Below are 27,008 nucleotides of genomic sequence, written 5' to 3' on the forward strand. Positions count from 1 at the left end.
ATTACTATGCCTAGTAATAATACTAACTTGATGCATTCTCTTGGAGATATTCTGTTTAAAAAAAAAATAGGATGATGGATGAAAACAAAATCATTATTATTATTACATATTTCCATTATGCAAGCACCACCTTAAAAATGATTTTTCTCTCTACTCCTACCATCACGAACAACATCCTAATACAGTAGCCATAGGCCCAAGTTTTGCTAAAAAAAACAACTTTTATTATTGAAGGATTATATTAGTAGTCGGCAAAAATCCCATTCCGAGTTGTATCTTTTCCATTGTCTGGTTGGCAGCTAGTTGATTCCATAAACTAAACAAAGTTTTTGTTTATGAAGCGCCACTTTGTTTTTCCTCTTTTCCCTTGCAAAATGTGATTCTTTACTTGACAGCTGTCAGTCTTTTCCCACTTGACTGCCGGTCGTTTTAGTTCTCACATCCGTATTTGCTCTGTCTCCCTCTGACAGGCGAGCCACACCGGAATGCGTTCCTACATCTACAATAAGAACTCTGTGATTGGCTCACAGGCGGAACACTGTGGGATGCGGACGTACTTCTTCAGCGCGGACACGCAGGAGGACATGAATGGCTGGATCCGGGCCATGAACCAAGCGGCGCTGATGCAGCAGAGTCACACCATTAAGAGGTTGGTCTCGTGCCACGGAGTAGGCCTCTCCTTTCCCATTGGATGGGCTTCCAGCTGTGTAACTAATGTCCTGCCCCCTTCATAAAGCACAGCAATCTGTGTGAACTTAGTGTGGTGATGTTGTTAAAAAAAGACAAAACAAAAAAAAAAGAAACTGGATGCGCCATTTGTTCCACTTACATTTGCATTACCAACAAATATGATCGATAGTCTCCCTGTCCTCTGAGGCTTCATTTCAGCAGGTCAGGCTCTGGCCATCTGTTCAGGGCCGTGATCATTTCTGATGTGCATCGAGATGATGACTGAAGCCCTCTGCCAGCTGGACAAGCGAGGCACTTCTGTAGTGCGTCTTACTGCACTTCAAAACAATGCAAACTGTCCTTGGATAGTAGGCCTGGGAAATTAATCCAAATTTAATTGTGATTTTGATTAAATTGTTTCTCACAGTCTTAAACACACTATAATAGAAGAAAAAACATTCATGTGCAGAACGACACAGTGTTTAATGACAGACCAGTTGGAGTTTACTGTAAAACTGAACAGACAAAAAAAATAATTGCACACATCGTACGTATATTGCTAGTGCGAAGCAGTCCCATAGTGAAATCGCATTGACAGGCTAATAGAAAATTAACATTAAGGTCTGGGAGCGATACTCCTTCAAATAACAAATATTCACACATATAAACTCTGGAGGAACACATACAGAAAGACATCTAGCAATACTGAGCCATGAACATTTGTGACCTTTAGCAAAATGTGCATTCTTGTCAGGGTTCGTTCAAGGTCGGCCAGCTTCATGAAAGCTCTCTCAAAAATGAATTGAGGTATGTTTTATTTTTAAATGACTTTTTCTGTATCCCCTTTCAGGGAAATAGAAAGGCCCGAGAAAAGCATACAGCAGGCATTTCCTCAGACCAATCATATCACGCAGACTACACCTCAGTCAGAAATATTTCCAAGGATGGACAGAGAGCACCCTTGGGATGATGGTGTGCAGCTGGCTCACGGAGAAGAGGGGAGGCACATGTTGGAGGTTCAAGGAAGGCCCAGATTGTCGGATCCAAGGGAGAGACTCTCTCCAAACTCGGTGGACAGTGCCCCTCAAAGGAACGGCCATCTGAGTGTCCAGCCAGGCCCCGTGCCGTCAGAACAGCACAATGGAAACTTGTTGTATCAGAGGGGGGCTGACACGGAGAAACATGCACAGAGGAAGAGTACGCTGGCTCAGGTGGAGCACTGGGTCAAAGTTCAGAAGGGTGACCCGCCAAAAAGGTCAGTGGAAGTCTTCAGAGTTCATTTCAATCATTGTTTAGTCCACTCTGCAAGGAATAGGACAGAAACATGGGTAAATACTGTCCTCTAGTGGCCAACGTTACATCCTGACTTGCACAACACAAAAAATAACAAGGTTATATACAGTGTTGCACTTGAGGTAAATGGAAAGCTGTTCGGGCATTTTTTTTTATATTTAGCTTAAGGTCTACATAGTACTACACTCTTTGTCCTCACAGCCCTGCCTACTAGTATGCCAAAGTTTTTACATTTGTATGCAGTAGTAGGAAAAAAAACTGCTAGTAAGACAGTTGTTGATCTAGTGTGTTGAATTGTCTTACTGATGAGGACAAAAAGTGAACTTTAAGATGGCTATTGAATAAATGCTCAAACGGCGTGCCCTTGAGATGGCGTGAAACTAATTGCTTGTCATTTGTTTCTGTCAGCATTCCCTCTGCAGAGTACAATCTCCCTCGGCGAACTCCCCCCTTACAGTCCAAAGTCAGCACAGCAGACACGTCTTGCCAGTCACTGCCAAAGTCTCCCCGCATCCCGTCCGGCGGCAACTCTCCTTCCTTCGACCTGCCCAGCGATTACAAGTACGCTCACGACCGACTCAGCCATTTCCGCATGTCCACGGACGAGCGCGTGGCCACCAAGGAGGGGATGGTGTGGCAGTTGTACGAGTGGCAGCAGAGGCAGCAGTTCCGACACGGCAGCCCCACGGCGCCCGTGTACTCCGGCTCCAACTTCACCGACTCCTCATCTTTCACCGTCACCGTGGAGATGCCGCGCTCCATTTCTGTGCCACCGTCCCCCTGTGAAGTCCCGCCGTCCGTCTCCCCGTCTTCCTTCAAGCCGCTGTCCCCCCGCAGGCCACACACGCCTTCGGGCAGACGGACAGTCAGGCCGCTTGATGATTTGTCAAGTGTGGACAACACGAGAGCGACCTCCCCGGGCCACATCATTACTCGCCTCTCACAGGTTTGACATGTTGTGCTTTGTTGCGGCAAATCATCTCATCGTTTACCTCAAGAGACACATTTTACTGGGATGTTCAAATGAAATTCTGGGGAGCACCAAGATTTTTCGTCAGAGGGTCAAAGTTTTCTGAAACAGCCCTGCCACAAATCTATATAGTTTATTTTGTAGTTATTGATGCCCTTTCGAATAGATTTGTAATTGCCTTTAGATGCCACAAACTGATGATAAAACAGTAATTTTGTGAAAAGGAAACTCCACAACTCACATCAACATGGTTCCATTGCATCAATATGCCAGCAAAGTAATTTCTGTTTTCTAAATAATGTCCTTTAACTCCATCACAATTGCTTTGCACTAAGATGCAACAAAAAAGTAATACTCTGGTTTAAATGATCTTATCTAAACGAAGCATCTGGGTTTTCAGCAAATAACAAGCTAAGTTCCAAATTAATAATATTTTTGACTCCCAAACCACAAATATACGAGGGTTCACTTTATATCAGTTAGGGAAAATACTATTTCGACATGAGATGGCCATCGAGGACATCTGGCTGCTCGAGCATTTTTCTATATGGAGTACATATTTGAAAACTGTAATCATGTCATGAGGGTGAGTTTTGCATGTTACACAGTCCTCACTCCTCAGGTGGTTTGAGGCCAAGCCTCCTCTGTGATTCCATCCACATATTGCTGCAGTCAAGAGGCGGGCCCATCGTCCACGCCCTCTCCAACCACATTGGCAGACACGCACACACAGGCATCACATTTGACCCCTTCCACACACGCGTTCTGCCCCAGAGTGATTGAGACTAATTATAGGCATCCCCTTATAATATGGAAGAGATGCAGTATATTTTCAAAACAAAGGCGACCACAGTGACCATGCGAGGGAGCAAATGTTTATGAGAAGTATGTACAAGCAGTTGAACTTCAGTTTTGGTGCGCCCAGCATCTTAAAGGCTGAGGAGGCTCTTGTAATCGCGAAGCGGTCGGTCCCAGTGGAACATCATGAAGAGATGTTTTATTAGCATCTAATCCAATGTGCCCAGGGCTGGCGAGCACCCTATAAACATCTCCACTCTATCTCAAACATCAGCAGCGCTCTTTCTTCTCATCCCGCAATTTAAATAAAAAACCTATTATACAGCAAAAAATAGTGGCTTGGGAATCTCCGAGGGAACGGCTCACAGTGCTTCTCTTGCTGGTAGCAAACAAATGTTATTTTAAGAAAGCAGGTTTGCTGTAATTTATGTGGAGCTAATTAAATCTCTTGTTGTTTGTGTCCTTTTAAGGCTGGCTATAGTGGGCCTGCTTGCTTTTCACTAATTCTGTGTACTAAGCAAAAACGTCAAATCTTTCTAAGCCCTGTAGCGTCAGAAAAGTCGGGGCACACCTTGTTTCCAAAAGGAAAAAAAAAAGTGCTGCGTCGTCATATTTGTTTGTGAGCAATGTTGTGAACTTCAAGCCTGTCGGTGAATTAGACATTCTGTTTGAGAGCGATTTAACACGTGGACGGCTCACTTCCTCCACAGACCTCTCAGATGGCGAGACGCTCCATGCCAGCTATGGGCTACATCACACACACCGTCAGTGCACCCAGCCTCCATGGCAAAACGGTATGAACCTTATTCTTCTGACTTTTGTGATTGGACACAATGTCTGTAAACAATGTGAATCAGCTCTAATATACATTTACATTTCTATCAATGAGCCCTCTTTGATAGAGCCACTGCCTCAGTTCTTCAGGAACCTTAAACAGCTCACACTTTTAGACTTCCACCTCCTCAATTCACCAATAATAATTTACACCTTTGTCGCTATCTACAAAATGTTCAATTTTTAGAACTTAGTGAAGGGCTGAATGTGTTTTTTTTTTAGCTGACCCACCAAGCTTTTACCATCAAATGTCCATTAATATAGCCCAACTCCCAATTTTCCTTTTTACTGAAAAGCATTGATCAATATTTTTCACTTATCTTAATCAGTAATGCCTCAAGTTAATGCCACTCACACTATTTCTGGTCCCAATTTCCATTTCCCAATCAATTGAAATCAATGGACATCTGATTTCCCAGAACTGATTTTGTTCAACCTCAGTTTCCACTGCATTCCAAGGAGAGGAGATTAAATCATAAAACCAACCCATCCCCAACAGCCCATTAAATCTACCTGATCATAATTGTCCAATGTCCATGAATAAGCTTTGGAATAGTTTACGTCCATCAGTAAAAGTGCTCTGGTCGCCCTACTTTTGGGCCCTTTCACTATTCCCATTGTTGAAAGTGGGTTGGAAGAAATGTTTCAGCCACGAGTAACTGCTGGCTCCCTCTGTGTCGCAAACCCGGCTGTGGCTCCAGCCCGAGGAGCTGACTCTGCTCCTCATTCAGCTGCGGCGGCACCAGGCCAAGATGGCTGGTGTGCAAAGCCCAGCTGACGGTGGTGGCGGCGGCGCGTTCGCTCATCTGCGGCATCAGCAGCACAACGGCCTCCTAGGCACCAGCTTGCAGGTCAGGGGTCTCGCACTTCCTTAAACCTCCTCGACATCGCAGCCCCCCCCCTCCTCTTCCGACCCAGCTGATCCCCAACATTCCCTCCCTTGTCATTCATTGACAATCAGTCACCTTGGACTTCATTGCTCGAGGCAGTTTGCAGGTTCCACACACACTAGTTGACATTGAAAGCATGTCCCTGGTCGTTTGCACTGACCACGTAAAGCACGTTCATGCCTACGATTCTCATTTTGAAGCCGTCATATTCTGCCCTGTATGCGAGTCAAGCTGGAGTAGTGGTTGTGTGACTGCACGGCGCTGCTCATACCTAATTACTTAATATCACTTTGGCTTGACACATGATACGTAAAAAGGAAAAAAACAAGTGAACTGTCATGGGCCTTTTCATTCTGACGTCTCACGTATTTGCAGATGGCGAGAACTCCAGTGGCACCACTTCTAGACAAACCCTTTCAGCCTATATCACTGAGGCGACTGAGAACATTTTTACAGACTAGTTTTGATTATTTATTTTTTTCTTGAGCATGGCGGAAATCAATACAAACCTAAATCTTTTGGAGTCTATCCGGAAGCCCAAACACAACCAATTTTTGGCATCGTTTTCGGTTCAGGTCAGCAGTAGTCCATCACTTTAATGGCACTCCAAAGTACCCTGGCACCTTCAGTCCTCCAAACATTATGAAAAGGTCCATTGAGAGCAACTAGGTTCAAGCTCATAATCCATGCAGGTTCATTTCAAGTTATATATCTCTTCACTGCTTATTTAAAGGCTGATGATACTTACATACAACTGAAGAAGGACCTGGAGTATCTAGATCTGAAGGTGGGCCCTGTTTAATTAAATCTCATGTCACTCTATCCTTTTTTTGTCTCCCTTTTGCATTCCACCATCCCATTCTTCTCTCTACTTTAACATCTGCTCTGCCTTTTAATGTGTCTTCTAACGTAATGTCTGTTTTTGTATGATAAAAATGAAGTACTTTATTGTGACTTCACTAGCTTCTTTATTTTTCATGCGGCATGCTGCATCCATTGCTTTTGTGAGAATCAGTCGGGCTGTCTGAACACTTACATATTGTACTTGAAAGCCACCACAGTGTGTCAGACACCCGACTGTGGTTTTGGTAATCCTCTGCATTTCCTGTTTCAAAACAGATCCAAAGTCATGAGCCGCTGATTGTTTCAATTCACAGCAACTTTGAAAACGCCCCTCCAACTTTTGGATACTGTTGGAATGTAAGGAAGGTGTTTGTACAAAGAGAAATGGCGAAGAAATAACATCTGACGCATGCGCTGGAAATTAGGATTATGCACTTGAGCCAATCATGCCTGGTCAAGATTCGGGAATGGGAGGGATGATTAAAACAAAAGGCTACTTTGGGTTTCCTGCATTTTGTGAAGCAATGCTTGATGTGTGCACGTTCGGCTTTTTATTTATTTATTTATTTTGCTTTGAAGGAATTGGTGAAGGGACCGTGGTGTATTTACGCACGTCTGCGCTGGTAAACAGAGTTAAAAGAACTTCCAACGAGATTGTTTGAGAGTTTAGTAGGATATTCTGTATCCAATTAATTTCTTCATTTAAAAATGTGTCCTTGAGACTCCTACAATTTTCTATTGAGAAAAAAACAACACTTTATTAAAACCAAAAATGAAACTCTGCTAAATTCTCATTAAAATATGTTTTGATCATCAATTTGGTCCATCAATAGGAGGGAAGGAGTCACTAATCTAACAATTACTGACATCTTCTCATGCATCCAAAAGATGTAAAAGTTGTATGGAAAATAAGAATGTAATTCTTATTACAAATGAAAATTAAAATGGGAATATAATTGATGCCAGCCAGCCACTGTATGCAGCGCACACACATATCATGCCACAATCCTGTTGGAGAGTATTTCATCGGGGCCTACATTAGTTGCCTAAATGTTTACGCCTCTAGTTTTTGCTCTAATTTTAACTGTCTTTCCAGTTTATGTGCTTTCTGCTTCTATGATTCCACGCCCGCCCCCTTTATTATTTGATCTCTTCTGAATCCATCTGAGTGTTCTTGTAACCACTGTTTGTTGTTTGTTAAGATTCTCTGAAATATTTAGGTGTTAACTGGGCGAGTTAAAGCGGGAAGGGGGGGGGGAGCATCGAACTCTGCGGTCATAATGGTGTTAAATAATCTATTTTGTTTGCGGCTACGGGCCATTTCAGGTTACTGGACGGGAAAGCCTCAGAAAAGAAGCACAGAAGCCTGTTAAAATCGCTGAAAGTGATGCTGATGTAAGTGGATCATGATGTGCATGTGCTTTTTCTCCCCCCCCCCCACTTCTTCGTAGTCACTGATAGAAGTGCGACTTTTAGTCTACCTTTTGTGTGTGTGTTAGGTTATTTTAAACAGAAGGAGTGGAGGGAAGGGAGCGTAAGTATATTGCAACACAGTAGGGACTCTCAAGCACAGTGAGGGCCTGAGTGTATCGACCACAGCTTTTATTTTCCTCGCTGCAATTTAAAGGGAAAAATACATGTAATGGGATTTTTGGGTGTCGAGCTGTTAAATTTTTCAGTTTGATTTGCCCGCCGCCGCTTGGCATGCTCTTTGTTTCACGCTGAATGGAGGTAAATAGGATGGATGTCCTGGCTTTTCATCATTAGCATTGTTCCACTTTAACAATTTATAAGAAATTTGTCTGAACAATGAATATTTCATGCAATTAAAAACAACAATATACGGCCTCAGCAAAATAAAAAACAGCTGAATAATTAATTGAACAGAATGATAAGTAGATGGGAGAAAAAAACACAGTGTGAAAACCACTGTGAACTTGGCAGGCTTATGTTGTTTTCATAAACACATAACCCATTTCTGGAAAAACACATCTGTCACTCCCAACTAACACACTTTGGACCTAAAGTGAAATGGAAATGATTTGGATTTTTTATTACAATTGCTCGTAGTGGCTAGTAATGGAGATTTTTTTTTTACCGCCCTGTGAAGCAAATGTCTTCTTGAAATTGAGAAGAGATACATTTATCGACATATTCAGAGAAAATCAATTCATTTTATCCTGCCGAAGACAAACGGTAAACACAAACAAGTCGACCAGCTAAGATCTGCTTTGCTTCTCACTGATTTATTTTAACATCGTTAGAAGGGGAAATGAGATCGATTTGAACGGTATTCCTTCGTTTCTTTTATGACGAATGTTTTTTTGTCTCTTTAGGTGAAATTAAGCAGACTATGTGAGCAAGACAAGATTCTACAGGAGCTGGAAGCCAAGATACGTACATTGAAGGAAGATAAGGTTAGGTTCCATAAGTTTTTATAAACCCTCATGAATTATATGCAATTAATCTAATTTAGTTCTACAGATATGATTTTGGGGGGGGTTTCATGTGCAGTACAGTAAATTATCCTGAGCAGAAACTCCTGACCATTTCCAAGTACACAAGCAATTGAAAAAATCATTTGAAATCATCAGACAGCAGTTTGTTTTGTGGCAACATTATAAAAATTCTATTTCAAAATATCAACTCACTGATGTTACCCTTCACAACTTTACAAAAAAAAAAAATGCAAAAGCATTACTGAAGTGAATGTGTGTTTATGTTTCAATCCAGGACAAGCTGGAGTCAGTGTTGGATGTGTCCCACCAGCAGATGGAGCAGTACAGAGATCAGCCAGCCCACATGGAGAAAATTGCTTACCAGCAAAAACTACTGCAGGAGGATGTGGTGCACATCAGGGCGGAAATATCTCAAGTGTCCACAGTAAGTTATACGTTTGTGTCCAAATGAAAGAATAAACCTTTGTCTAGACCTGATTTGGGTCAGCCTCAACATGTACACTGTCATTTCTACTTCCTAGACACTTTCAAAAAATAAAATGTCAGTTTCATGCATTTTCCCCCCTTCCAGGTTAATGCCAAAAAACGCCCCGTTTTTAATAAAGGAATTGAGACTCACAGGTGCACTAAACTGGACCCGACTTGTGTTGTGCAGGAGATGGAGAATGCATGGAAAGAGTACATCAGGCTTGAGAAAGATGTAGACTGGCTCAAAGCGGCTCTGCAAGGACACATGACTCGCACTGATCTTTCTCAGGTATGCAGTCTTTACAGTAGTATGCGGGAGAATTCATTCATTCATTTGAAAATCTTGACATCCGTACCTCAAATTGAACCCTTCGCAAGCAAAGCGGATGGAAATGCTTATAATAGGGTCCTTTTTTTAGGCTTCACCAGTTTATTGTTGCTTTTGAGCAGACATCTTGGATGCACAAATACGGTCAATTTGATATTTTTTCACAAACACCTAGGTCAGTTGCCATGTGGGCTGTTATTTTTATGCATTATTAACCAATTTAAAGTGTTGAATAGCATTTTTATTGTTATCTATTGCATCGCTCCTAGCTATTTGAGAAAACGCTTGACGACACAAATCATTCATGACACTGCGACTGACTAGATTCTTTTTTTTCTGGTCACCTCACTCATTTGTCAACAAGGCAGATTCAAATGTGCTTTTGTATGTGTATGATCAGCAAGAAAAAGTCCAGATGAGGAAAGAGCTTTGGAGGATTGAGGATGTTATCGCAGGCCTCAGCAGCAGTAAAGATAACTACAAAGTCACTATCTCCTCTGTGACCAACCCAGGTAAAAAGCACTACGACTTGCATCAATGTCTATACTTTTTGCAAAAAGTTAGGCGTGTGACATTTGAGTCATTTTGTGAGTAGTGAACAAGCTGTGTCCCCTGTAATGTTGTCAGTGTAAATGACTTGCATAGACACATTGTGATGTGTCCATCATGTCATATCCGATCTTCGCCAGAGAGGAAATTTGTGCCTTCCGTGTCGGCGTCATCAGTGCCTTCGATGTCCGGAAGCCCGTCTGCTATGGAGATGAGATTGTCCCAGCAGCAGCAGCAGAGCCCCCACCTCAGTCCGACTAGCCACAATGCCACGACCCACACGCTATCCTCCAGCTACAGCCAACAGCCACTCCACTCTACAACCAACACTGCTGCCCATACATGGGTGAGTGACACACAGATGGAGAGAAAGCCATTTGAGGATTTAGTCCATAGCCTTCATATCTAACTTAAGTTCGAGTATCATGTCTTCACTCGTCTTACAATTTAATAGTGGTCTTCTTGCCAACTTTGGGCCATGTTGTTGATTAAAAATGAGGGTAATTTATTGATTTGATTTCATTTATACTTGTTTTTGGGCAGGCCAAATCATTTATGAACACAATTCAAATCAAAAGGCCCTCCATATGTCCGTGTAGTCCAGCAATGACTCTAGTGCCTGTTCAGAGTTCATATACACTGTCCTTAATTTATTAACTAACATACATATTATAAAAAAATAAATCTTAATGTATGTGCATGTACCTGTGCAGGCTGAGGAAGATGTGCCCCCCAGACCGCCTCTACCTCAAGTCTACAGTCTTGATGAACACCCCCCTGCCGTACCCCCCCTGCCCAGGGAGACGAGTGTTATCAGGCACACCTCGGTGCGCGGGCTCAAACGACAGTCTGATGAACGAAAGAGGGATCGAGAGACAGGCCAAAATGGAGACGTTAAGGTGCAGTAGGCTTACATTACGTAGTATTCTCTGTATGAACTATTTGGGTGAATTGTTGGCACCCTCTTTATTTTGATGTAATAGTATTTACTCGGTTTTACAGTACGCAGGCAGGTCTGAAATGTGTTTATGCTCTGTTTTTGACAAAACATTTGTTTAAAGGTTCATATTAATCATAACCTCTCTGCTAATTTCCATGAGCCAACATTTCAAATGCATATATAACCTTTGACTTCGATTGGACGAAACCACGTGGTTGAATTTTGTTGTGTTCATATACAATCGTTAATTCTCTTTTGCTTTAGGTGTCAAGTTGACGGTAAATTTCCACTTGGCGTGCCAAATAATTTGTTCATTTCCTCCAAGTGATGTGACACATTAGTCTCTCATGTCTTGATAGTGAGAGAGTAAAAACTGGCACTAAGGAATACTTGATAAAAGTGTGTTTTGAATAAGTTATGCAGTTAAAGTTTAGCCTATGGGTTGGGTAAATGTGTATAACAGAATGTTTTTGGGTTTCTCTGTATCTCAGATGTACTCTACTACTAACAAACCTTTTGAATCTCATGAGCTGCCTTTGACACTGGCTTAACGGCTCTGCGGTTGTGACAGGTGGAACTCAGGCCTTTCTTGAGCGATCCTGAGCTTGTGGGTGTGGGAGACGGTTCCAGCGTCACCAGCGTGACATCATCAGGACACAACGGAGGTTATCAGACTTTACCTAGCAGAGGTATGGTCACCTTGACATCATGGAGCCCAGCACACATCTACTAAAACTCAAGCTTTTAATGTTTGAAATATTTTTTTTTTCCCCTATCAGGAGTAGCCGGCTCCTCCCTTAGACTGAATCACTCCTCAAACATCTCATCTTATGTGACTCTACGGAGAGCGACGTCAGCTCCCGGTGTGAAGGTGAGGCGCCTTCAACAAAATACGGATCATCTCAGTCACACTGATTGAGTTGAATGACCATTCTCTCTCATTTTGCGTTGGCTTTCCATTGTCTTCACCCCAGGAGGGATCAAAAAGTGCCTTAGAGCGTCTGTACTCTGCAGAGGCGGCGCCTCAACGTGGGAGGATGAGCGCTGACGAGCAGCTGGAGAGGATGAAGAGGCACCAGAAGGCTTTGGTGCGACAGCGCAAGCGCACCTTGAGCCACGGGGACCGCCGCGCCTCCACGTCGTCACGCTCCTCGTCCTCACGCCCACTCTCGGCCGACTTTGGATCTGTATGTTTCTAAACTAGATCATCACCACACGTCACACTCTCACGCATGGCGGCGGGCAAACAGAGAGTGGCCAGTGAACATTCCCCTTGCATGTAAAACATGAGCACTGCATGCTAAACTACTTTTCAATGCATGTTTTTTTGCAGCATTACACACATGTACATGCATTTCTGCTCCTTCACCGATCGAGCGCCAAAAGTGGAATGACATTTCATACGAAAAGTAAAGGATGTTTGATTTTTTTAAAGTTACTGATGCCTATGATTTTACATTCACTGGAATCACCCATTAACACATGATTTTACATTCACTGGAATCACCCATTAACACATCATTCTCAAAACACAGTCTTTCTAACTCATACTCGTCTCAATCCCATCCTGTCCCTTCATCTAACAAATTTCCCATCTGCACTGTGTAAGGAACTGCGTAAAACTGTGCACTTTATCATCATCGCCTTTCTAAATAATCCGTCCATTTTGCTGCTTATAATTGCCAATGTTGCCTTGTGAAATCAGTTGCTATTTTGATGGGTTATGTTTGTTCACGGAAGAAGCCCTCACTTCTTTTTGTTTCAAGTAGCAAAACCAGTAAGTTTGAACATTTAACGGACAGGACCACCAAAACTTGGCTCATGGTGGCAAAAACCCTGTAACACATAAAAGTCTCTATCAACCAAAGCCTCAGTCCCCGAAACATGGCAGTGACATACTGGCTAAGGATATGTTATCACGTGGCACTCGGTTAATATACTTAGTGTTTTTCATTTGAGTGTGTTAATATTTATGACCTAGAAAGGCCGAGTGGTATGTCCGCATATGTTTACCGAAAGACTGTGCTGTATTTTGACTCAAGTACAATTCCAGTGGCGTCGTCGCTATAAGAACGGAAGTCTGTCGTGAACTACATTGTACGTGCCTGTATGAAAGACTCCCAACTTATTAGTCTTTTACTACAATTCTACCTACAGAAAATAATTGAAATAGAAAAAAAAAGCGAGTAATTAATGGCACCAAAGCAATAAGGTTGAATCACCTTTCTTTAGTACACAGTGGAACCTCTAAGGATGAAAAAGATCAATTCCCATTAATTGTAACTGAAATATAGAGTTATAGAGTCACAAAAAGCTGCACGCATCTGACGAGGCCAAAGAGTTAATGCTTCGATGATCTCAGGATTGAGCTTTTGTGATCATGCTCAAGTTTTATGTGTAATTTGAGAGGTGTTTTTTCCCTCCAAAAGTTTGTAAGGCCATGGTCAAACCTCAAGTAATTGGCTGTTTGAATCATTTGGCGTTGACACGTATTGAGTCTTGTAGACTCATTTAATGCTGATTTCCAAGTAGCTTTTTTTTTAGTTTGCACTATGTACTGTACCAGTGGTTCTTAAATAAGGCTCTGCGAGCTGGAATCTACAAAATAATGTTATCAATTATTTTGAATCATTGTAAGAATAATTAATGCCAAGCCCAAAATAGCAGCAAATAACTTTTTGTTTAAACCAATCTTACTGCAAATTGTTTCCATGGCAACAGGTTGCCAATAGATGGTGCGCAAAAAAATCTGAAAATCGGTTCGTTTTTCAGAAAATAATGTAATGGGATATAGGTTCCAAAAACGAAAAATCTGCAAATTTGTAAATGTCAATCCATTATCTTACTATGGCATTATGTACTACACATAGAAGATATGTTTACGTAATTGGTGTAAGTATTATGAAGGGGGGATCGGAAAAAACACAAATAGCTTGGGATCCAACCCATCCATTCTCTGTACCGGTTACCCTCACAAGGGTCACAGGCGTTCTGGAGCCTGTCCCAGCTGAATTTTAGTAAGAGGTGGTGTACTCACTGAACAGCTCAATCACGATTTGAGTATTGGTTGTTTTGAAAATTGGAATATCGTTGCATGTTTTGCACGTTTTAATCAATAACCAGACTGCCACAAATTTTGCTGCCGATAGAAAATAAATCCTAACATGGATGCTTTCATAATCTTATCATCTAGATGTTGTGTGTGTGTGGTTGAACGCGTGCGTGCGTGTTTGTGTGTGAGAGTAAGAGTACTTTTCATGCAAATTCATCTTAACAATTTCACTTGATTTTTACTATGATAAAGCTCATCATTCTGGATCTCGTTTTTTAAAGATGAATAGTCAAGAGTTTATTTAGCAGCATTACGCACAGTCACTGGCTACAATACATCATGAGATCCAATACAAGAGTTGCATCCAAAATGCATGCCTTTATATGATAATGCAGCTTTGTATTGGCTCTTACTAGCCTGTACAAGTGTACCTAAAAAAGTGTCTTGTATACAGAATAACTTTGGAAATAAAACATTAGTAGCGTTTTGTCAGTGTTTTCTTTCAAGTTTCTTTCAAGTTCTCATATGAATAAACATGTGTGGAATACTCTTGTTTTCTTTTTCTTTCTTTTTTAGGTATGTTTGGTGAAAGTGTCTTCATCTGAGTGTGTTATGTTTGTTTCACTTTACTGGCTTGTGTGTTGCTCATTAGTAGCATGTTGTTTATTATGTATGTTAGGATGCATGCTACTGTATTTTTTTTCTCCCTCTGTCCCCCCCCCTCCCACACACACACACACACACCCCAGGTTCTTAACCACACACACACTCTACAACATTTCCACTTTTCAGCGGTGTAAAGACAAACAATTTCATTCCAGGCAAAAAACCCAAAAGTGTTGTAGTCCCCTGTGCAAAAGCCTGGAGGATATACAGCTTAAGGTTCATGTAAAAGTAAGCACTTTGGCCTCACTAATAAAATAATTGTGCACTAGACGAACGACTACAGTGGTAGAATGTATGTTTTGCTTTGTTTTCTTTTTTACATCAATGTACTAGTATGCTCTTTGTCCTCACCAGTAAGGATTCAGGGGAACATCTATAATAACATCAGTTAATGTCAGAAAACTAAAACCATTCATGCCCACTTCAACTTCTAAAAATATCAAAACAATCGCCCAAATATCTTGGGCTTTCCCGCTCCATGCAAAAAAAAAAAAAAGCTCAACGTCAACTGCAATAAATCTTTAACACAAACTATGAAGACATCTCTTCCTGTCCTATACCAACATCAACTTCTGAATATATTATTTTGGATGTTTTTGTTATTAACGTGTTCCTCTCCATAGTTGCCCACTAGCTTAAATGAGGAAAATGTTTTCTGACATTAAGTAACATTGTTTTGTTTTGTTTTTTTACACTAACATTAACCATTTTAGACTGTCCCAAACTCATTGCACAAGTACAATAACATACCGTACTTGCCTTTTGTGTGTGTTGTTTTTAACCCAGCAGCTTTAAGGATGCAGTGAATTAGCACATGGATTTAAGATGGATATCATGTATATGTGAAATCATTGCTCACATGCCTTTCCATAATCTCGACAATCTGCTTGAAACAAGTTGTCCTGGTGTGTCAGTGTCCAATGTGTGTTTTTGTGTGTGTACATTTCGTGCAGTGGAGGAGAGAGCAGGAGTTTGACCTGCAGCTGCTGGAAAGGGCCGTGCAGGGCGAGGAGGCTCAGGCCGTGCGAAGCGTTCAGGGGGAGGAGAGGCCCCCTGAACACAAAGAGAGACCCCGATCGCATTCCGACGATTGGCTGAGCTTCAGCTCTGCGGCAGAGACTCCTCAGACCCTCGACGGCCTGGAAACGTCAGATTACGATGCAGATTTACTCAAAGAGGTACAGCTAGTGACATGCTCTCAGAAATCAAGAAATATAGTATTATTACAAAGCCCTGTCTAATATAAAATGACTGCTTTGCTGCCAGTTTTGCATGCTTAAGGGGCTGTCAATTACTCATACGTTTGCTATGTATTCATAGCTCTAGTCGTGCAGGGCTCAAATATGACAGAAATTTCACATTTTCGTGGAATTCGGACCCTGTGTAACCCTAATTCTGGTGTGTATGATTATGTTATTTGTTTTTTTTTTCTTTGCACAGCTGTCAAAACCTCAGAAAGTGTCGATTCCAGAGCGATATGTGGATTTAGAGCCAGAGGAGCCTCTGAGTCCTCAAGAGATGGAGGACCGACATCGGAAGGTGGAACGGATCAAGAGCATCCTCGCAAAGTCCAGGTTAGTTATAGAAAGAAATGAAATACAAATACAAAGTGAAACTGTTTTAGACCTGTGTTTCTCAACGTATGGCAAGCGCGCTCCTTGTGGTACGTGAATATTATAGGGGCTTACTTCAGACTCATCGTCAGTTGCAGTTCCAATTATTCCACAGGCCTAGAGTGCCTTCCTGCGGTCTAGTGTGAAAATAACATGTGAAATGATATAATGTGTTAATAATATCACACATAAGTCTCTCCTGAGTATAAGTCGCACCCCTGGCCAAACTGAAAGAAACGGCGACTTATAGTCTGGAAAATACGGTAATTATAAATAGCCGTTAAATGGCATCAAACATTATGGTCCACTTTTTGCACTTTTTGGCAGTAGTTTGTTTTGTCTGTGATTGGATCAGCATTGTAACTGCATCATTTTAATTTCCTGTGTGTATGTTACAGTGTTCAAAAGCTGGCACCAGTGTTAGGTGCAGACAAGTCTGAGGTGAGCCTGCTGGGGCTGGACTCGGTTTTACAGGAGCAGGAGAGGATCATCACCATGTCCTACATGCTGGCCTCAGAGGCCTCCCTCAAGAGCAAACGGGTCACAGGTGAGTCCAGTCTCGAATAAAACACCTGAAAGCAATACTTGGGAAAAGTTCAAGTATCTTAGGATACAAGTGGAAGTCACCTCATACAATATTTCTTGAGTGACATTTTCAATATTTAAGTGTGAAAAGTAATTTTCTGATATTTAATGCTTTAGAAGTTATGTTAAAGAGAGTTTTTAGAATTTTTATTATGTTTTCATTTATTTAATCATTTTAGCAGTTAAAGTTCACCGTGTTGGCTAATTAAAGGCAACACTTTAGCCTGAATATCATGTTAACCACATGCAAGGTCATGATAACTTAAAGAACGTTGACATTTTTTACTTCACTGGATTGATCAGAGAATTGCATCAGAGTAAAAGTGTAACTTTAATTTAAAAAAAAATGGAGTGGTGTTAAAAATTAAAGGTGCCAGAAATACAAATAACAAGACAGACTTGACAATTCTACTTGGTGAAATGTAGATCTCTTATTTTACTGGAATGCAATATTGGATGTTAAATTGGTGTTTTAGTAAAAGGGAAAAATGAGCCTATTTTTCTTCTTCTTTTTTTTTCTTTTTAAATTGGCCTGATGGTTTGAAGATGACGAGGGCGGAGAAAAAGAAGGCGTAAGGTGTCGAGTCAAGCAGGGCTCTTCATTCCTTAATAACTTCACATTATTCCGTGTCAGGAGCTCACATGGCGCCTAATTGCAGTCCGTGTGGAATGTTTGAAACGGGGGAGGACTCGCTGGATGAGGCCATTTTGTGTGCTGATCAATGACCCAGTCAAACGCTGCATAGCATTAACACTTCTTTGAAGGCACAGCACCTCTCTGAAGCCGCATGAAAGACACCGCGCTCACATTTCATCTTTCTCGTGCTCTACAGCAGCCAGGCGGCAGGAGTTGCGCTGCGCACATACATTCGCACTTGTGCACACCACACACACGTGCACACGTGCACCTGTCACCCGCAGCAGCACTCAAGCCGTCGAGCTGTATGGAGGCTTCACCAGCACGCCGAGGAAAAGTCAACAATTATAACATTATTTCCTGCGCGGCGCAATGTCAGGGAATATAACTGGTGGCATGCTGTCAAAGGAGAGAGAAAAGAAACTCTTCATGCTTTTCACAGCCTTCAATTCAAATAAGTCATTCCTTCTTTTTCATAATATTATGATTGACAGCCTTCCTCAAACAGGACTATACTGTATGTGACATTGTCATTAAGATGTAAATATTGTCATATTTTATATTTTAGGGTAAAGTAAAAACACATTTGGTAAGTCAACATCTGGCCACATCCGTAACCCTACTATAAAATTTGATTAACTTTATTTATCCCACAGTGGGGAAATTGTCTTGTCACAGCAGCGTACAAGAGTGCAAGAATACAAGAGCATGTGTAAAATGTAAAAATGGATCAATTACAGACAAACAAAGACAAGCGCACAACCAAAAACAAGTACTAGTCGTCACGGCTCAGCTTCAGAAAACTAATGAGCCGTGATTGGCTATGACTTGAGACCTGACATTTTAGCTGGGATGTTTTTTTATCCTTGTACTTTGAATTATTCAACCCCCGTTGTAAATGTAATTGGAAAATGTACACACTTTAAACAGATGGTCACCGTCAATAGTGACTATTCTATCTTAGCCGTGCTGCACTATTTAAAATCTTGTGTTGTTGTTTCATTGCGGGCGATTGTATCTTTGTGTTTTCTAAAAGTGGATGACACACCTTTTTTTTCTACCACTATTGTGAATGCTTGCGTGCAATTGGATAGGGGCCCATATCATTCTCTCCTTGTCTCTTTTCCTTCTGCTATATGTCTCTTGTCTTTAGTTCCATCACAGGGTAACAGCCCCGTTCCACCTCCTCCTCCGCCGCCTCCTCCACCGCTTCCTCCTCCTCCCCCTCCTCCTCTTCCTCCTGTATCTCTGGCTCCTTCAGCCTCCTCTCCTCTAAGCAACGGCATTCACTACACATTTGTGTAATACAAGAAGAAACGTAAGGCCCAACTGCACGTTTTCTTGCATGCATGCACTACACTGTATGTGGACGTCTGCATGCGCTAGCTGTTCTGTACAATACTGCTCGACATCTTCTTTTCCCACTCTGATGATAATTGTGTGCAAATTGTGCTTTCGATCAAATATTTGTGAGTGGTTGACAAAAGAAGATGTTTGTAATCAACATAAGAGTCGCTGAGTGATTTAATATCTAAACTGTTGGCTATTTGACACAGCTGCATTTCGATGAGCTCCACGTCTGTGCTGGTGGGGAAAACAATACTTCTCCAGCATCGTCGTGATTGACACATTTGAGTGTTATCTTTTGCATAACTGATAATTTTTTTTAAAGTGATCTTTTTATGGCTTTCCAGAGCCCAATCGATTAATCGACCTTTATGAACACACACACGATCTATTAAACAAAAGTGCATTTCTGTTTTCTGTTAGTAGGATTTTATATTGATATCTAACAATACCGTTTATAAACTATTGTGAAAATTGCTTTGCTTTATGAGTATGTCATGCAAATAAGCCACCTGATGGATGTCTCCCTTGCTCCTCAAGCGTTTGCACAATTGAAGGCCTCTTCTTAAATAAACAACAACAACATATGCTGCTCTTTGCAGTTAAATCTCCCAAAAAAAATCCTCTTCCGTATTCATTTCTTTTATGTGTTGTGTCTGTCTTTTTCAGCTCAAGCAATTTCTGGACACTGAGGTCCTCTATGACAATGGCAACAAACGGCAGGATCCTATTAGACAACAAGCTTATAACTGATCCTGGATATATTTGTATCCATCAGTAGATGAATGTAGAACATTTAATCCTCTCGTACAGCACCAACAACCTCTGAATGGATTTTTGGTTTCCAAAAGAAATCTGCAGCACTGAACTCTTAAAAACATATATTTTTTCTATATATGCGATTGCACTTTGAGGACTGAAATATTTTTGAGTTGGCCATGAATTAATATTTGTGGATGTCAAAACCAAGAGGGACTAAATCTGTCATGACTGTAGATTTTTACTGCAAAGAAAGTCGATTTTGTGGTGGGATTAGGGATTTACAAATAATATCCTGTACATATCTAGCAAAATAACACTGATAGTCTTCTTGTAGCTTTTATTTTTGCCTATTTCCGGTTGGAATAACATTACACACAGTATATTTTGTGTGACTGTGAAGCTCGCACAAAAGCCGTTCATTCAAATGTGTCTATTAAAGCCATTGACACAAACTTTGGTCAGGACTGTATGTGCACGGTAAAGAATTTCTCTGTTAAAAAAAAAAAGAAAAAAAATTACAGGCAGCAGGGACACCAGTATTTCACGGTTATTTTACAAAGCACCTACTGTAATTTATTTTAACAGCATAGTACTGTATTTTGGATTACAGTACATAACAGTGGGACAAGTGTGTTATGGTATTTTTACGGTACTTGCCGGTTTAGATATTAAATCTGCTATTTAATAATAACGCATCAGACTTTAATGGTGCTTTTCTGTAACACGCTCAAAGCGTCCACAATATGGATACTTTATTATTGCACTTGCACTCCTTAGCCACAGCCACTCTGCATCTTAGTTTCTTGTATTTTACTTCAACTGTGGGCCATCTTGTGCTTCTAAGGCACAAACGCATGTCATTTAAGATTCTGGATAAAAATATGCAAATACTCCACTTAATTTATTATAAAACTTAAATGAAATGACACCTTGCTGTAGGTCTTTTTTTTACGGGATGTGATTAAAAAAATGAAATCTGCAAATGAATCACGACTCTATAGAAGTGACACCTTTTTAGCATTTTTTTTTATCTCACTGCAGCATCCTTCACTGCCTCACTTGTCACATGACCATCAAAAGTGACCTGCAAACAGCACTTCTACATTGATTTGTAATCAAACGCTGCAGTAAGAAAACTATCTCAGAGGACTTGTGGTCTGACAGCTTCTAAGACGTACGATGACAATACAGGTTTCGTCACTGGAATACACATGCATCGCTTTTGTAGCTTCTTTATGGGGGCGTGGAAAGGGGGGGGAGGGCGCGGAAAGTGAATATAACAATCTAATAACGTAAACAGGTATTTTTAATCCACACTAACAAGTGGAAGTATGGAATGTACATTTTTGCATCATGAACTACTACCATATTATAACTCCATATCATAATTAACATGATTAGTCCGTTGAAACAAAAAAAGAGTGTACCACACAAATACAATGGCCCGTTAAGCAGGGTTGGATAAGTCATATGGGCTGAGCAGACATGTTGGTGTCAGACTGATGTTTGTTTTCACATGGCAACGATTCTGTAAGAGTGTTGAAAAGTGATCAAAGACGGAGCAAATTTTCAACTGATACACTTTAACGGCACTGTAGTCACCTGCAAACCTCATTACAGTGGAAAGTAGTGTAACTTATGACTTGTCAGAAAGAAAGAAAAAGAGTAAACGGCATCAATAAGCAGGAAAAGAATTAGAAAAAAACAATGCACAGTTTTTGATATTGTAATTTAGAGGCTTGTCCCATTGTACAGTTATTACTTTCTATTAAATCCGTTTATTTCTTGACATTCTCATTTATTGTGTTTTAATATGTTTGATCCCATACAATTCGGTGCTATTTGCCTTTATTAAAAACATGGAACAAAAAAACGTCTTATTTGGGGAGCTGGAATGGATTGATGGCATTCCCGTTTATTTAAATTGGAACTGATGAGCGTTTCCTTGTTACGAGCGTAGTCATGGAACAAACTTAAGTTTGTAAGCCAAGGCACCACTGTAGCCTCCTTTCATGCGCACACCCACACAGTTCTCCGGCCCTCCCACTTTTATCTTTAATTGGCCACTAATGACATAGTGTGGTCTGCACCGTGGTGCGCTTTGAAAGCACCTGAGAGGGAGGATGCACCTCCCTCAGCTCCACAGTGGGTGCAGCCACATCCTCCCTCCCTCCCCGCCTGCAAGACAGAGGCCCCACAGCGCCCACTGGCCCTGGTGGCAAGAAGACCCCGCACAGGCTCCATTTTGCTTATTCGGCAATCTAAAAAAAGGAGGATGTTTTTCCCCCTCCTTGTGCAGAAATGCATTCAAGGCCTCCCACGGGCTTTGTGGCATCTCCATGTATTGACGTTTGGCCGCTGGTTCATGTACATTTGTTATTCCGTGCTCTGGACTTCAAAGGGAATGGAAGAGGGGCCTATTATGCTAATTGAGTCATGTTCTGTTAAACACAATCAAGGCCTCCCACCGTAATGCCTGACTAAATACTTTTTGGCTTCGGAAATGCTCTCACATGAAACTAAGACACATGATGCTCGCTTTCATTACAAGCTCTTTTTTTTATGCCGGAGCCAGGTTTTTGTAGAAATGGAAATGAAGGTGATAAATAAAGTATAGCAGAAGTGACTCATGCGAGTGTTTATAGAGCACTTGACATTCAGTTGAAAGCTTCTTATTCTTTCCTACGGAGGCCAGGCGGAGGATTTTGCGACCTTGCTCTCGCGTGGAAATTGTTCACTGCATTTGTATTAAGGCAGCGCTTTTCCCCACAGAGAAACTGAAGTGTTTCATTGCCAGTGATTTCTCGGAATAAATACAATTGTTACTCGCTGTCAACGTTTGGGGATTAAGAAACACAGCTGGCGCTTCCTTTGCACGCGGCGGGGATCCTCATTGTAGTCCAATTGTACAAATACAAAACCAAGGAGGCCGATGCAATAGGTGCTTTGATTTTGAAACCGTATATTATGCTGTTTTATCATTTCCAAGCTTCACACACTGTACATTTTTTAATATGTAAGAAACGGAATAGTGATTTGTTGAATAATTGAAGAGCTTGGAATCTGTGAATATTCTCACAGCCTGCTATCAAAAAAGAATGGAGGAGAGCAGGATTGTAGTCGTGCTCAATGCCGACGTTTTGTGAAAAATAAAACAATATCATTTTTAAAACATCTTATTACAAAGCAGAGCGTCAAAGCCTACTATCTATCTCCCTTGGGGAAGAATACAACGATATTGAATATGAAATCATGCGCTACCCTCAGACATACTGCACATCAATAAGTGTGTATTGAAAAGGTGCCGCGTTACATTAAACAATGAATTAATCTCTTGCTCCTTAAACGGCAGGCTTTTACAATACCTACAGTGAGTGGGGCTTTTTTTTTTTCCCCCACATAAAAGCAATTGCTTTGTAAATGAGGCAAATGCCCCAGAGCCCCCTCTTTAATCAGCTGCGAAACACACACAAATGCACACACGCATGCTGAGCCAAGTGAAATTTACTTCATTTAGCGACTCCCTTGAAAAGACAATAAATGCAGCTGGAGAGCTACAACACATCAGTCTTTGTTACATCAAGAAAAATACTCATGCAAAATCCCATCAAGCACTTACATACACCTTAAGAGCTGCAGAACAACTCTGCTTGTTCTCCACGATAATACGTGGACAAAATGTACCGTCGAAACTTGGTTAAGCACACATATTGGCTGGTAATAACATTATGCCATACCATATACAGTAATTAAAATTGGCATGTTGCACTTTTTATTTCAACACGACTAATCAGTGCCTGTCTGTTCACTTGAAAGGAAATATTAGATTCTGACTAAACTTTGATGAACTTCAGAATTACAAGTGAGGGATTTGGGTCAACAAATAAGAACAGAGCGTCCCACTTTGCAAGGCGGATGATTAGCATGTGTGCAGATGCCGTCTCGGTTAATTGTATAACTTTGCATTTGCTAGTGACAAAGTCGTCAGAGTTTCACCGATGGTGATGGGCCCTCGCATGACTTCTGTGAACATGAGCCCTGCTGGTGGGTCAACGTGTCCACGAGCGCTTGATGGTGCCTGAAGAAGCTCTCGGTAAACAAACGTTTACACTTTTCACCCCATAAAAAATATCAAAGCGCTGTGAACTGCAGAACAACGAAGCCACAGCCTGCATTTATATTCAGAAACTACAAATCTCAAATGACGACGCATCCCTTCATTTTCACATCACTCATCCCGCTCGGTGGCTTAGTGGTAAATGTGGAGCAGAGCAGCAAAAATGTCCTTTCCCTCCCGCCTCTTTAATTCTCCTTGTCAGCCACGCACTACTACAGCAGGCAAATGAGTGCACCGCTGATTGAATACAGCAATATACATTAAAAATGTCTGTAAAAAGCAATCCTGAGGGGAGCAACGACTGAATAGCTGACATAATAAAAAAAAAAAAATCAGTGTTCAACTTGAAGAGAGAGCTTACCAAGAAAGCTGCCATGGACATTGGACGCTCCAAAGTCAAACCAATCTGTGACGCTGGTTTACTTTTACATTGTTTCCATTTCAAAACAGTTGTTCTGATAAAGCAAATTGTTGGTTAAACTACCACCAATATAATATAAACTTTATAGCCAATGTTTAAATGACATTATAACATCATCAATTGTTATACAAGTAATTCATACTCAATTCAACTTCATCAACTGAGCTGCAGGTGTAACAAAGTGCAATGTGGAATATATATCCAGTTAAAAGATAAAATATAATAAGTAAAATAATAATAAAATGTCAGTTGTCGCTCTTAAAAACTGTGAGTAAAACAATTGCTCAATATTCTTTTTCAACAATATTTAATTCTGTAAAAATAATTCAAAATAGAGCATATTTTCCAATAACAACTGCAAAACAAGATTTCCAGTTTGGGATTTTGGTATTGACAAGAACTCAAATTTCCACTCTGAAAAAAAGTGACATTGTGCCTTAGTCTGTGACGTACATGCCGTACTTTTTTGCCCTAATCATTGTTTCCATAAATGTCAGTCATCCATATTTGAAAGTTTTTCCGACTTAAATTTTCGGTCGCATGGATACAAAGCCAAAGAAAATGCTCATTGAGTTGAAATTCAAACAGTTTGCTGATTTTTTTTGTAATTTGATAACTTGTGACGATGAATTTTAACTTGTAAGTTTTGTTCCTTGAACGTTGTTGTTTTTCTTTTCCCCAGAAGCTTTTGATTGAAATCCACAATATCGGTGCATCTGACTTGTTCCTCACCATCTCCATTGATGTTTGCGTTTCAAGTCCTATTTATATAGCACCACCAATTCACAACTGGAGTTATCTCGAGGCACTTTATGGAGCAGGTTAAGAACCGCACTTCTCAAAAACCGCCTTAACCCCACATGAGCAAGTACTTGTCTGAGGAAAATTTCTCTCTGAGGAGGAAACCTCAAACAGAACCATGTGGGGCAACTGTTAGAGATAGACAGAGGAAAAAAACAGAGCAATAGGCACAACTGTAATGGTCACGTCATGACAGCAACACCTCATACTGACTTATTTCATAGTTTAGGTTGACTTAATTGTAAAGAATCTCAACAACTGTGTATGAAGCGGCTTTATTCCCTGAAAAAGCAAAACCTGTCGGCTGGAATGAAAGTAGAGGGCTGCTGCTTATCCTCACTCTCATTGAGCATGCAGAACAGGAGACGAACACATGTTAATTTATTGTAACAAAAATGTTGATTTCTATGCGCTCTCCTCTTCAAATATTTATGGGCTAGACTTGCATTTCGAGATGCATCAAAGGATTATAAAGATATGCAAATGTGTCTACATTACTGCCCCCACCCGACATGCCGGACTCTCTTTCCCGCTTCACGTGCACCATGTGTGAAGCTATCAATATCAGGACGTTATTTAGTCAAATCATTTCTCTGCTTTGCTTAAAATTTGGTTGCATTCTAAATTAAACAGCTGTTTTGACTTCAAATATCAAATAAACAAAAGAAAACCTGCTGGATGTCAATTTAAAGGCCCTTATTAATAACTTTTCAGTTTGTTCTTGTATATACATTATGATCTGGATCCATCAGTCTGTCTATCCTTCTAGTATCTATCTATCCATCTCACTCTCTCTCTTTCTTTCTCTCTCGCTCTGTCTGTCTGTCTGTTTAATTTCCATCATTTGATTCAAAAACAGGCATCTTTTCAAATGGACAGTGCAGGGAATGCACAAACATGAACTAACTGTAATCCAGTCACTGGTTTGGTCTTTAATATGTCTGAAAATAGGCAAAAGCAAATGTACTGTTCTGGATTAAAAAAATAATAATAATCTGCTGCACAATTATGCAAATCTTGACATTTTTTTGCTACCGTACTTTGAAAACTACTGACATAGCCGTTAAAAGAATATAATATACAGTTCTGTTTGAACTGTACAGTATTACTATATTCCATAACTATGTGAAGCACTCTGTTCTCCTTGTGAAAAGTGTTATATAAATAGTATCCATTCACCAAGGCTGAAGGGCGTCTAGATCCGTTACCGAGAATGACCAAAAGGTGGCGTATGAGGCACGTCAAACTCGCATCGGAAAGGCTGCGCGTCAAGTCATAACTAAGTCAATTGTATGGGAATAATTACAGCATAAATTCGATTTTATCCATGCATGCCGGTTATGTTGCTGCTAAAATGACTAAACTTGTTCGTTTCAAATTACATGATTTTATAAGAAGAGTCTTCAGGTTCGCAATTACTAAAAAAATAAGTTAATTTCACGACTTGTTCCCATTTTTTTTTCCTTTCCATAATAATATTATAACGTTTGAGGATCTTTGGTTTGGACGTGGGGAGATCGTGGCCATGCACGTGTGAGGCGTTTACAGTTTTTGGGACATCCGATCTTGGTGCGTTAAGGGGAAAATTAGGCAAGCGCGGAATTGTGATCTGATGTGGTGTCCTTGAGTTGTAGCCTATATTCATCTCTCTCCCTTTTTCTCTTCACATCTCCTCTCTCTTTCAGTTGTGTGTGACTACAGACAAGAATCAAGATTTATTCCCCCTAATGGTTCATCAATTTGTAAGTAATCATTTAATATTCTTTTATTTTGAGTTTGCCTGTGGGTCGGGACATTTGTACGCGCCCCCAAATAGTTTCTGATCATTTATAGAATTGAACGTATTTTGTGCTTTCACAATCTGGACAAATGAGAGGTCATGGTGATATTCTAAAAAGAAATGTAACTCTTAATGATACTTTTAGTCAATGTCTGCAAATCTGAAAATGATAAATAATGTCTTTGA

General features: G+C 40.7%; 2 protein-coding genes across 7 annotated transcripts in view; both read left to right on the forward strand.

Annotated features, from left to right (window-relative positions):
- The window catches only part of plekha7b (pleckstrin homology domain containing A7b), a 52,574-nt gene extending 31,639 nt beyond the window's left edge, over positions 1-20,935 (forward strand). Inside the window, exons 10-31 of one of the 6 annotated variants that reach the window (XM_085908291.1) lie at positions 471-649; positions 1,520-1,924; positions 2,371-2,908; positions 4,441-4,524; positions 5,266-5,415; positions 6,188-6,241; positions 6,574-6,654; positions 7,624-7,692; positions 8,634-8,714; positions 9,031-9,180; positions 9,328-9,513; positions 9,953-10,064; positions 10,242-10,447; positions 10,815-11,000; positions 11,613-11,730; positions 11,821-11,912; positions 12,016-12,228; positions 15,713-15,937; positions 16,200-16,333; positions 16,771-16,919; positions 18,748-18,912; positions 19,611-20,935. In XM_085908291.1, the coding sequence (XP_085764417.1) occupies positions 471-649; positions 1,520-1,924; positions 2,371-2,908; positions 4,441-4,524; positions 5,266-5,415; positions 6,188-6,241; positions 6,574-6,654; positions 7,624-7,692; positions 8,634-8,714; positions 9,031-9,180; positions 9,328-9,513; positions 9,953-10,064; positions 10,242-10,447; positions 10,815-11,000; positions 11,613-11,730; positions 11,821-11,912; positions 12,016-12,228; positions 15,713-15,937; positions 16,200-16,333; positions 16,771-16,919; positions 18,748-18,899 (3,564 nt within the window). In that variant the 3' untranslated portion in view covers positions 18,900-18,912; positions 19,611-20,935. The other 5 variants (XM_085908295.1, XM_085908293.1, XM_085908290.1 and 2 more) reach the window with 5 other exon arrangements.
- A 2,764-nt stretch (positions 20,936-23,699) lies between these two features.
- sox6 (SRY-box transcription factor 6) overlaps positions 23,700-27,008 on the forward strand; it is a 127,706-nt gene continuing 124,397 nt past the window's right edge. Inside the window, exons 1-2 of the mRNA XM_085908297.1 lie at positions 23,700-23,796; positions 26,728-26,784. The gene's annotated coding sequence lies outside the window, so the exon portion shown is untranslated. The remainder of the gene's footprint in view (positions 23,797-26,727; positions 26,785-27,008) is intronic.

This window comes from Syngnathus leptorhynchus, chromosome 3 (assembly GCF_054491065.1).
Source record: "Syngnathus leptorhynchus isolate UIUO chromosome 3, UIUO_Slep, whole genome shotgun sequence".
NCBI lineage: Eukaryota > Metazoa > Chordata > Actinopteri > Syngnathiformes > Syngnathidae > Syngnathus > Syngnathus leptorhynchus.